This window comes from Coenobita brevimanus, chromosome 71 (assembly GCF_032717465.1).
Source record: "Coenobita brevimanus isolate Jiangsu-jjx chromosome 71, ASM3271746v2, whole genome shotgun sequence".
Taxonomy (NCBI): Eukaryota; Metazoa; Arthropoda; class Malacostraca; order Decapoda; family Coenobitidae; genus Coenobita; species Coenobita brevimanus.
This window is the reverse complement of record NC_137024.1, coordinates 28923248-28936642: the sequence shown is the minus strand read 5'-3', so window position 1 is coordinate 28936642 and position 13395 is coordinate 28923248. Positions and strand designations below refer to the sequence as shown.

General features: G+C 40.6%; 1 protein-coding gene across 2 annotated transcripts in view; it reads left to right on the top strand.

The window, feature by feature from the left end:
- AP-2sigma (adaptor protein complex 2, sigma subunit) overlaps nt 1-13395 on the top strand; it is a 53635-nt gene that overhangs the window by 19205 nt on the left and 21035 nt on the right. For both annotated transcript variants that reach the window (XM_080278007.1, XM_080278008.1), the window contains exons 2-3: nt 535-684; nt 1206-1379. In XM_080278007.1, the coding sequence (XP_080134133.1) occupies nt 535-684; nt 1206-1379 (324 nt within the window). The remainder of the gene's footprint in view (nt 1-534; nt 685-1205; nt 1380-13395) is intronic.

Below are 13395 nucleotides of genomic sequence, written 5' to 3'. Positions count from 1 at the left end.
TGTGCGCTGGATGATTCTCTTCACATCTATAAGATAAAGAAATAGATTTTAGAACTTTGAAAAAATGGTCCTGGGGTCATCCAGGGGAGCACGCAGATGTATGAAGGTACCGCCATTAAGATGTTAAAGTTTACCTTTGCTACCTTTTCAGACAATTTATTCAGCTTAGAAAAGTATCAAACAGTGCCTTCTCAGTTATGGTACTGGTTTTACCTTATGGATTTTTATTTTGTGCACTTCCCTTTCTCAGGAAGTGATACTGATACATAGACAGGTCATTTTATCATAAAATGCTCTTATGTACAGTATCTTATAGATAGGAGGGAAGTAAAATAGTTGAAAATAAAAGACCTTCCAATGAAAACGTGAGATCAACTAATTGAGGTTAGAGCAAAAAGAAATTCCACAAGGTACTGTTAACATGATTCAGGAGATGGTTTATTGTATGTTTGCAAAAGTCAGTTATACTGAAGAAGGTATTTCTGTATAATGTACATGTACTGGTACGTACAATATATTTTTTCCTCCCAACAGATTCGCTTTATCCTGATCCAGAACCGTGCGGGCAAGACGCGCCTGGCCAAGTGGTACATGAACTTTGATGATGATGAGAAACAGAAGTTGATAGAGGAGGTGCATGCAGTTGTCACTGTCCGTGATGCCAAACATACAAACTTTGTTGAGGTACAACTTCTGCAGGGCCATGCCCTTTTTGATGTTGATGAGTATGATTATGGATGCTTTGGCAGAGATAGGTATTGTTTGCCAAAAACTAGGTCTTGTATTCTAATTTTGAGTTAGTGGATTATATTATTAAGCTTTTCCATGTCATCATGTGCCACTACTAATACAATAATTACATGTCCATTTAACTCAGGGTTCATGTAAGTATGTGTACCTGGATTTTTCTTATGCCCTAACCTGTGTATGTGGAAGTAGCAGCAGACATATTATATGCTGGAGCTACAGTATTTCTTGATGCTAGAGAGGGACACCTTCAAGTGGTGGCACCATTAGCCTATAACAAGGGAGCCCAGTCATGCAAATGTCCCTCAGTTCCCTCCTTATCTTCCAAAAGGAGGATTGTGGACTGCAGGAGAAAGGACATCTTGTGCCTGCAATCCACTGGGTTCACATTTAGAAGCCCGGGACCACTTCAGAATACAGGATCAAAATTGTATGTAATCTCCCTCACTGCTCCACAGTTCCGTAACTTCAAGATTGTGTACCGGCGCTATGCTGGCCTGTACTTCTGCATCTGTGTAGACATTGCTGACAACAACCTGGCATACCTGGAGGCTATACACAACTTTGTAGAGGTTCTTAACGAGTACTTCCATAACGTCTGTGAATTAGATCTAGTCTTCAACTTTTACAAGGTTGGTCCATTAGGCAGATATAATGTTTCTCAGTATCATTGTTTTTTTATTTTGTGTGTTAGTTTTATTGGTGTAGACTTGTTAGTTTTAATGTTGTAGACGATTTCATTTTGAAAATCTTCCACTTACAGCCTGACCTTCAGTAATTTCTATTTATCTGTCTATCTACCTATAGCCAGATGCCTTAGTCCTGTTAGGGGTGGCCACAAACAAATTTCCACCACGTAGCCCTGTCCCCTGCCATTTCGTTGCTCCCCCATCCTCTCATATACCTCTCCACTCCATCCCTCCATCTCATCCTCGGTCTCCCCTTCCCGTATCCCCTCATCCACCTCACATACACTCTCCATGTTAGTCTCTCATTCTCCATCCTTTTCACATGGCCAGACCACCTCAGTGTACTTCACCTGACCCTCTCTGTCACATCTCGCACTCTTCATCCTTTTCACATGGCCAAACCACGTCAGTGCACTTCACCTGATGCTCTCCGTCACATGCATATCCACACCACAACACTCCTTCACTTCCTCATTTGTCAGTCTCTCTCTCCATGTAACTCCACATGCTCCTCTCAAGTAACTCATTTCCACTACTCTCACTCTAGACTTGTGTCCTTCCAACAAGGTCCAAGCTTTGTTTCCATATGCTAGAGTTGGTATCACAGCACTATGATGCAGCGACTTTTTTACTTCCATGCTCGCTTCCCTGTTTCTTATCACTGCTTTCAAAGAACCAGTAGCCTTTCTTCTCTGTTGTTCCCTTCCAAGCACTACATTCTGTAACTTCCTTCCTTACTCATTACACTACCCAAATACAAAAATGCACTCACATTTTCCATTTCCTCATCATCCAACTTCACTATGCATTCAGTCTTGTCATTTCTCATGAAAACCGCAGCTTTACACTTCCCTACATTCACCTTTAGATTATGTTTCCTACACACTCTCCCAAACTCATTCACCAAGCCTTGCAGTTCCCCTTTGTCTTCACTTAACAGCACAGTATCATATGCAAACAAGAGAACAGAAAGTTTCCAAACACTGCCCTCTCATATTAGGGCTGCATCAACATCTGTTGCCCTGTTTTGTATCTTTTTTATAATGCCATCTATATACAGATTGAACAACCATGGAAACATAGCACATCACTGTTTCTGTCCAATATTCAGATAAAAAAATTCAGTCAGTTCATCATCCACACGCACTGCAGCCTTAGCGCCCTCATACGTATTCTTCATGGCATTCAACAGCTTCCCATTTACTTCATATATTCTTAATACTTTTCACATTCTTTGTCAATGCCCTCTGTCATATGCTTTCTCCAAATCCATGAAGGCCACATACAACTTCTTTCTCTTCTCTAGAAACTTTTCCACTAAAGACCTTAGAATGAATATCTGATCTACACAACCTCTTCCCTTCCTGAAGCCTCTCAGTTCTTCTCTAACTGATTCCTTTGTTATTTCTCTAACTCTGTCAATAAGTGTCCTACCATTTACTCTTCATGTTACTCAAAGAAGACACATGCCCCTATGATTACCACACACTTCTTTTTCCCCTTTTCATTTTTACAGAGGAATAATTATACCTGACATCCAGTCCTCTGGGACTCTACCTTCCTCCCAGGCGAAACTATACATTTTCCATATCCATTCTGCTGCTATCCCTCCCCCATTCTTGAGCATTTCACCACACTCTCCATCACTTCCTGGGGCTTTCCCCAGTTTGACTTTCTTCATTGCTTCCACTACTTCCATCTGCTGATTTCTTCCTCCCTTCTCATCTCCCTCCTTCTCCCAGCCATTCCCCAGTAACTGGTACTCGTATTACTTTCATTCTCTATGTTTAACAGTTCCTCAAATTGTTCTTTCCATCTGCTCACTTTTTCTCCCTTCTCCATTATCAATCTACCATTTATATCTTTTACTCCCCTGGAACCTTCTTTATCACCCTGTGTAACTCTCCTTACCTCCATCCAAAACATTTTCTTATATTCCCTCCACTTAACACTTAAATTCCATTCAAGTTACATATCCACCCTCTTACTATCTCATACTAATCTTTTCACCTCTGTCTTCCTTTCTACATCCATATTCTTTCACAACCTCCTTCATTCCTGTGCTTCCCATCCACTCAGTATATACTTTCTTCTTTTGCGCCACAGCATGTCTCACCTCTTCATTCCACCATGCCGTTCCTTGCATCTCCTTTCATCTCTTCACCCCATACACCATCTCACATGCTGCACAAATTTCTTCTGTGAATATCTTGCACACACCTTCCACCTTCGCCATCTGCTCCAAATCATATATACCCAGTCACTCCTCCACTTCTCTTGTATATTCTGCTTTTTTTTCATCCTCTTGCAACCTTTCCACTCTCCATGTATGGACTGCTTCCACCTGCTCTTCTCCCCTGCTCATCGATCACATGTGTACTTTCACCACTACCAAGTGATGGTCAGGAAGTCCACCTCCCCAACCTCTTTATGTTCTTGCATCCAGTACATGCCTTCTCATTCTTTCATCCATGTGCACATTATCAGGCATTTTCTTCTGTTCATTCAGTTCACCACTCACCGTTCTCATTGCTCGTCACCAGAGGCGCACCCAGGGGGGGGGGGGCCGGGCTGGCCCCAGGCCCAGGCCTCCCCCTTAGCTCTCTGGGTCCTTTAAAAATTTATATATATTTATTTCAATAACAGCAAAACATGAAAAACTGGCAAGTACAAACAAAGAGTAACACATGAGCCAGCAGCTCTCTGACTCTAAACCTTCATATGACCTCCCAATAATTATCGGATTACCTGACCTCACCTCACTACGGGGCCCCCCCTTAGAAAATTCCTGGGTGTGCCCCTGCTCGCCACGTATACCCGTGGATCATTTTGTGCGTAAGGAGCGTATTGGCTGTCACCAACCCCCTCCCAGCACAAATGTCCTCCAGAGCACTACCATTCTCATCCACTACTGCAAGTACATCCCACTCACTAGCCACTCCATACACCTTCACATTCCCTACTTTTTCATTCATATCTCCAGTCAAAAATACTCCCTCGCTCCTTTCAAACTTTTTCCATGCACTCTTCCACATTTTCCTAGAACTCTTCTTTCACTTTGCTCGCACAATCTTCCGTAGGTTCATGTACAGCTGCCAGCACTCCAGCGTGTTACAGGGACATGAGGATTTGAAGAGATATGGCACCACTGTGATTATTTACTTCGAAACAGTTCATGTGAGTGAAGCGGAGAAACCTTGATATAGTTACGTTAAGGAAAGACGTTTGTTGTATGTAAGCTCCATTTCGCAAGGTTGACATTTCAACCCAAAATATTGGTATAATTTACATCATTCCTCTAAGGATAATAGTCACCTTTATATGACGTATTATGACTGTCCACAGTTTTTAGGTGAACTGATGTTTAAAGGAGGGTGCGAGGGGAGGGAGGGTGTTCCCCAACCCCACCTGGGGTAAGAGAGAGGATCCCCCACGTGGACACATGGAGTTGGAGGGGGGGGGGGTGTAAGCTTCTAACATGACACGGTGAGGCGAGACCACATCTGCTTCATTACCCTCAATACGGAAACTCGTACTGAACAATCGAGAAATAATGAGTAACTTCTTGAACTATGTTTATGTGAGGAATAAGTCATGATACAAAGGGAAAACTATATGTTTCAGTTTATGCATTAAGGAAATATTACACTGTATAATCATAAACTGTGGGTGAAACCTTGCCCATGACTTGAGAAGACACTGAGCCAGACTGAGATTTGTGGATGGCAGCCTTCAGAGATCAAGGTCACCCCACTCTAGTAGTGTTAATCTTATCTATAATGATTATAACATCTTAGGCTAAAAGACTAAACAACATGGTGATCCTAGCATTAACACCTATACTGAGACAAATATTGATAATGAAGTTAAATTGCTTAATAACTAATGAAGGATTTTGATACACCAAATGAATGTAGTTAAATATATACTGTATAATATATATATATATATATATATATATATATATATATGTATGTATGTATATATTAATAAGCAATTTACATTATTAAGCAGTTTAACTCCATTAGCAATTTTTGTCTCAGTGTAGGTGTTAATGCTAGAATCACCATGTTATTTAGTTTTTTAGCCTAAGATGTTTTATTCATTATAAAGATAAGATTAACACTACTAGAGTGGGGTGGCCTTGATCCTGAAGGCTGCCATCCACAAGTCTCAGTCTGGATCAGTGTCTTCTCAAGTCAATGGACATTTTTTCACCCACAGTTTATGATTATTCAATGTAATATTTCCTTAATCCTTAGCCAGCGGGATCAGTTGGTGAGAAGCACCTAGAAAAAAAAATCATCTTTCTATAAACGCCCCTGACCACAGGACTGCACCGTATATATAGTTACACAACATTATGCAAGGTTTTAACATAATATATATTTAGACTCTATCACATGGAAGGCTTTAACATAGTCTGTATATAGACTTTACTGCAATGTATATAGATTCTACTGCAATATGGAACAGTTGTTACATTTCATTAGAATAGCAAAAGATGCTTATTACACTAAAACCATAATTTTGTTAGCAGCTATTGTTCATATTTGTAAAAGTAAGGTAAATGAAGTCACTCACACCTACAGACAAAGCTGTGTCCAGGACTTGTGATCTGGATGTGGTTTCTCTCCACCCTCCCTCACTAAATTGTTGCTAACCTAACCTAACCTTTAATTGTTGCATCATATGGCATTTTTCTTTTCATCTATTACTGTGTACATGATTCTGAGTACAACATCCAAATATCAAAAGAAAAGCATAAATTGAGTTCTACAGGAGAAACAACAGAGTGCTGCACCTTTTCTAACAGCTGAGAACAGACTGGTTTAGTCACCAGGTGTGCACCCTTATATAGGCCCCCCGATATCTGTCAGTTGCCAGAGGCTCTGTGGCACTTACATATTACCGTCTACGTATAGTCTCTGCTAGGATTTACAGGGGACAAATTTTAGGGTAGCATCTATACACAGTCTCCCCTCGTTTTTTCAGTTTATTTTACACAGTCTGTATATAGTTCCACAGCCAGCTAAGGGTTAATACATAAACTGAAACCTATAGTTTTCCCTTTGTATCATGATTAATTCCTCACATAAACATAGTTCATGAAGTTACTCATTATTTTTCGATTGTTCATTATTGCTGAGTTTCCATATTGAGGGTAATGAAGCAGATGTGGTCTCGCCTCACTGTGTCATGTGCAAAGCTTACAGCATCCCCCTCCCTCTCTCTGACTCCATGTGGGGGATCCTCCCTCTTACCCCAGGTGGGGTTGGGGAACACCCTCCCCCTCCTCCCACTCCTTTACATGTCAGTTCACCTAAAAACTGTGGACAGTAATAATACGTCATATACAGGCAATTATACTTGATTTTTTTCCAGCTGATGATCCACTTTCGTGAATGTGGCGCCTGCGCACTCCTGCCGCGTGATTGGTTGGTTTCAGTTTCATACCTGAAGTATCATGTTTACAAAAAACAATTGTACGTTATATTCCAATTCTCGTAAATGCCGTTTTGCATTGTCATTGTACTATACAGACAGACATGAAACAAGTATGTATCTGTGCCTCACCCAAACAGACAATGAATTCGAGGAAGTTGAATTTGAATGGAAATATTTATTGTTGTAAAAGGTACAGAGTTATTACATCTCCTTATCTATATACCTGTACTGTATTTATCTTTTAACCCCTTAAGCGCGGGCATGTCGGAGGCGGTCCGTGCACCTCATGTGGGGATATTCGCGTTCCGACTGACTTTTTAAAAATATTTGCCAAAAATCAGTTATTAGTCCTAGATTATTATAATTACATATGCATATGGCACATACCTTCAGCTTTCCCCTGGGATGTTTGTTGAGCCTTCGTCGACTACCGTAGGACTTGTGGAGACTTCTGAAGTTGGGTAACGAAGTCTGCACTTTACACTTCCCGACACTGCGTAATATGGTTACCACTGCCTGATATTATAACTACAAACACTATTCTATGATTGTTAAGTAGTTTGGAATCCATACTCCAAAAAAAAAAACACTGTGAAAGCAATGTAAATTATGAGCGCATACGAGCTTTCCTCCTGTGCTGGTTCCCTGATGGTATTCTGAGGTGGAGCTGTCATTTATTATTTATAAACACACTCACACTTTATATTCCTAGTACATTATTACACTTATATATATATATATACAATATTTATCTATAAGTTTCTTTCAGTACTAGTAGTTATTTTCACTCCAGGCATTCACTTTCTCGTGTATACTAGCTTAGAGAGCGAATCTGTCTCTTTTATTTTCATTGCTTTCACTTTCACTTTCATTACTCCTAGTATATATATTCGTATTCTTATATTACTACTTTACAATATATATCTATAAGTTTCTTTCAGTACTAGTAGTTTATTTTCACTCCAGGCGTTCACTTTCTCGTGTATACAGTAATCCCGCATTTTTTGCGGATTTTTTGTCTACGGTTTTGCCCTCTCGCGGATTTTCTTAGCATTAATAAGTTCAACTAAAATATCCTTGAATATACAGAAAAAAAAAAAAAATTGAAATTCCCGCAACTTCCAATTGTAGCGCGGTAAACTCACGCCACCCTCTGTCCCTTTCCCGCGGCCCCTCTGCCAGTGTTACCATATCTAGCATAATTTTATTCTTTTAGCATAATTTTGATAAAATTTTCGAGTCTGGAATATTTTTTAGCATATTAGAAGTTTTAGCATCATTCTAGTATAATTTAGAATGGAATGGAATATTTTTGGAATAATTTTATAAAAGCTACAAATCAGAGAGAGAGAGAGAGAGAGACGAATAAGGTAAGAAGATGTAAGGTTTGAATAGTTGGTTACTTTCAGTTTGGGCTTGGTTGGGTTGGATTAGGTTGAGTTGGATTAGGTTAGGTTAGGTTTTAGGTTAGGTTAGGTTTTAGGTTAGGTTAGGTTTGGTTCGGTTAGGTTTGGTTAGGATAAGTTTGAGCTTTGTATTTTACCCATGAAACCTAGGTTTTTCCGATGGATTTTGGTATGATTCATTCGATTTTCAGCTTCATTTCAGTCGGAAATGACCATTTTCTGTGTTTCCCCCCCTCCCTATAACCCCCGATTCCCCAAAGCTCCTCCATTGTTGCAGGGGGATGGGGGGGGGTCATATCTCAAAATCTGGTTATTTCCGACGGAAATGATGCTCAAAATCGAATGAATCACATCAAAATCCATCAGAAAAACGTAAGTTTCGTGGGAAAAAGCAGTATGGGCAGAAAACCGATATTTACCCTCTTACTGTATGTAGGTTCATTTTAATATTTTCATAGTAAACAGTACATAATTAATATGTAGCATATGTATAGAATTTTATTATTTAGCTTCAAGTTAGCATAATTCATTTTTTACTTGGAACAAATTTGCTCAATCTAGCATAATTTTTTCACTGCCCTAGCATAATTTCGTTGTTTGGATATGGCAACACTGTTTCTCTGCCCCACATTCTTCAGTCAACGCCTGACTGCCTCACGTGTTTGGTGTTCTTGTAACTGCACTATGATACGAGCCTCTTGCCTCCCACTTGCTTTCCACATGGCCCCAGGACGTAAGCCAGCTTCACCAAAGGCTAATAATACAATTAGTAAACACTCCAAAGTGACAAAACGATCAAGAAAAGTTATGACAGCAGAGAAAATTGTGTTACTGGACAAGCTAAGAAGCGACCGTGCGAGTGTTTGCTATCACCAGTTAATGCATCTTTTCATTTTGTACTGTTTTGTGAATAAATGTGTAGATAATTGTGTATTACAGTACGGTGTTTACGTTTTTCCTTCATAATGGAGTATGTGCTTTCAATCTTGTAAGAAGGTATTTCGGGATGAGTATGGAGGTTTCGGGACAATTCGCAGTCACAACAAACACAAGATAATTCGCCTTCATTAATGAAGATAGCTGTGGGTGACGCTAGAATATAATTAAAAGGCGACTACAGCGAGGAAGAAACAAGTTAATTATTGACTAAAGGTGCAACTAGTAAATAATATCCAGAACCTACGCTACTGAACCTAGACTTTGCTGGATCCCGGATCCCCCTGAAATATAGTTATTAAAGTATTGATTAATTAATAATAAGTATATTTATAAAAGTATTGATTAGTATATTTATAAAATGGCGGGGAATCGTCCAGGGTGAGAATTGTTCTGAAGGGGAATCATCCATGTTTTGACGGGGAATTGTCTGACGGCGAATTGTCTCGCAATCAGTATGGACATGGACTGTGTGATGGGCAGCATGGTGGACACAAGTGCAAGATTCAATTGTTAATAGAGTATTCGCGGATTTAAATTTTCGCGGGGGTTACAAGAACGTAACTACCGCGAAACATGCGGGATTACTGTACTAGCATAGAGAGCGAAGCTCTCACTTTCATTTTCGTTACTTTCACTTTCACTTTCATTGCTTCTAGTATATATATTCGTATTCGTATATTACTACTTATTTGCATTTCTATTCATTCTCTATTTTATTTACATTATTTACATTTCTATTTTACTTACACTTTTATGCACTGTCACTTGCAGTAACTTATAAAACTATTCTCCACTGTTCAGTTATATTTACATTCATTGCTTTCACTTGCTGTTTACACGTTTTCGTTTTCGTTTCGTTTTCGTTTTTAAAGGCTCCAACATGCTTGCATGTGTTGGCCTTGGTCACCTAATGGCGGCTCTCCATGCTGCACGATCCATTGCAGCCTCCCTGTTCAGTCCCTTAACCCTAAGGTCACACTTAATGACCTCGTCCCATGTCTTTCTTAGTCTACCCCTCATAACCCCACCCCCAATATTAACACTTCTCACCTTCCTCACCCAACTATCATCCCCCATCCTCTCCACATGTCCAAACCACCTCAATCTACCTCTCCTCATCACAACACCAATACACTCCAGTCCCATCCTACCTCTCAACTCTTCCATTGTAAACCCAGCCCCTCCAGGCCTTGGACGCAGGGACGCACTGCACATCCACCTAATCATTGTCATTTCTGTACGTCTGAGCCGGCGAATGTCTTCCTCCTTCACTGCCCAGGTCTCACTGCCATACAGCATTACACTCCTAACACACGCTGCATACAAAGACCCCTTAGCACATAGGGAGAGCCCCCTCAATGTCAGGAGAGGCAAGAGCTCCCTGAACTTCTTCCAACCACTTCTCACCCTAGCCACAGAGCTAGCTCCAGCCCCACCTCCAGCACACAACATGTCTCCTAAATAACAAAACTCTTCCACACACTCAAGAGATTCACCAGCAAGTTCAATTCTTTCACGTCTGACGATCTCCACCTGCTCACCCCGGCACGCCGTACACATAAAATCAGCATTATCTCGCAGTCTACCTCTGATACCACTACATTTTTACTTGCACTGTTTTAGAGACCAGAAAGATCGTAGTCACTGTCCATCATTATCATTGATAATTAGCTAGTTCACGTTGCACAGCATAGTCACTTAGCCATTACCCCTTCCCACACGAGCTTTAGTAGGAGTAGAGGTCACAGGGACCTTTGCATGGGGCTAAAAAGCAGCGGAATTGGACAGGCGCGAATCCGACGTGATTTCACCTTTTAAAGACGAGAGTAAACTGACTGCTGGGTCTAGGGGCAGTGAAGGGTTGCCAACGTCAGCGTGGTGACAGCTGCTAATATATATGCTGTGAAATGATTGGCAGGAAATATAGACAATACATAATAAATTAGGTAGTTCCAGGTGAATGTAAATATCACTTAGGCCTCTCCCTTCCATTCTTATATATATTTTTATTATGAGAACAGGTCATACAGCATATTTCAAGGGGAAATAAACAGGGAAAATTAGCGAACAAGTGCATGTGGGGTGTTGCCAGGTGATAATTAGCCAATTCCAGGTGCATGGCACTATCAATTCCCTTTTTTCTTTTTTATATATATTATTTTGTATGAGAATAAGGCATAGGGACATTCCAATGGATGAAATGAATGGAAAAATCCGGGCAAGATTTGCCTAGCGCTGTGCAGCTGGGGTAGGCGGGAGGAGAGGGTAATGGAGGGGAGGTAGGGAGGGGAGTCAAGAATGGTGAGAAATGGCTAAATTGTCAACAGTGGATGGGAGAACAGATGACAATAGCAGCACTGACTATTGTTAGACACTGGCAGTATGACAGATGATACAAGCGACCACTTCAATGCCCGGGCGAATTCAAAATAACACAGAATCGCAAAAATGACGCCCCACGGTATGATCCATTTCACCAGAGCGTCACAAAAGTGACGCCCCGCGGTTAAAGGGTTAATAAACTCATTTGGCTGGGTAAGTGCAGATAAAAGGTATCTTAATACTAAAGGACTTGTTACATTAGAGTGTATAGTACCGTTCTTAATAAATTAACGGTTTTATCAGTGGTAAAGTGGTGGAAGTGGGGAGGCGAATGGAACAGTTGCTACAGAGAGGGGGGGGTGACACGAGAGACGGCCAGGCGAGAAAAACATAGTTGTCTCGTCTTGCAAGATGTCAGACTTTATTATGGATCACACCTACTCCATTGCTTCCATACCTTCGCCCATATTATCCGTAAGTATACATATCCTTAAGTATAAATATTTATTAGAGATGTAACAAATCTGTACCTTTTACAATAATAAATACAGTAATCCCTCCAATATCCGACGTAATAGAGCCAAAGGCATGTCTGGATAGTGATCCTGTCTGGATATTGGGCCCCAGCCACCTGGACTTGTACTTATGGACCCTAACTCAGAAAAACACCTATACAACTCCCTCTGGATATGCATTGCACCTATTTAACCCCTTAACCGTGGGGCGTCACTTTCGTGACACTTGGGAGCAAGGGATCATACCGCGGGGCGTCACTTTTGTGATTCGGTGTTATTTTGAATTCACCCGGGCTTTCAAGTGGTGGCTTGTATCATCTATCAGTACTGTCAATGTCCAACACTAGTCAGCACACCTAATCTCATCTGTACTCCCATCCATTGTTGACAATTTAGCCATTTCTCCCCGTTCTTGACTCCCCTCCCTACCCCCTCTCCATTACCCTATCCTCTCGCCTGCCCGGCCGTTCTAAGCTAAGTAAATCTTTCCTGGAATTTTTCACTGATTTCATCCATTGAAATAAGCCCTATGCCCTATTCTTATACCAAATAATATATACAAGAAAGAAATAAGGTAAGTGAGAGTGCCATACACCTAGAATTGGCTAATTATCACCTGACAACACCTCACGTGCACTCGTTCGCTAATTTTCGCTGTTTATTTCCCCTTGAAATATGCTGTATAATCTGTTTTCGTAATAAAAATATACATAAGAAGGGAAGGGAGAAGCCTAAGTGATATTTACATTCACCTGCAACTACCTAATTATTGCAGTCCACCACACTGTATTCTGTGCTAAGTAAATCTTCCCTGGAATTTTCCACTGATTTCATCCATTGAAATAAGCCCTATGCCCTATTCTTATACCAAATAATATATACAAAAAAGAAATAAGGTAAGTGATAGTGCCATACACCTGGAATTGGCTAATTATCACCTGACACCACCTCACATGCACTCATTCGCTAATTTTCGCTGTTTATTTCCCCTTGAAATATGCCATATAATCTATTTTCGTAATAAATATACATATAAGGAGGGAAGGGAAAAGCCTAAGTGATATTTACATTCAGCTGGAACTACCTAATTTATAATGTATTGTCTAGATTTCCTGCCAGTCATTTCACTGCTATATATTAGCAGCTGTCAAGAGGCTGACATTGGCAGTAATGCATTTCCCTAGGTAGGCCATCCAACCCACCCCTATCAGTTCACTGTCATCTTCCAATGTGAAGGTACGTCTGTTTGCTCCTGCTAACTTCAGCCACTTTTCACCCCCATGCAAAGGGCCCTGTGACCTTTACCCCCTACTAAACCTCGTGTGGAAA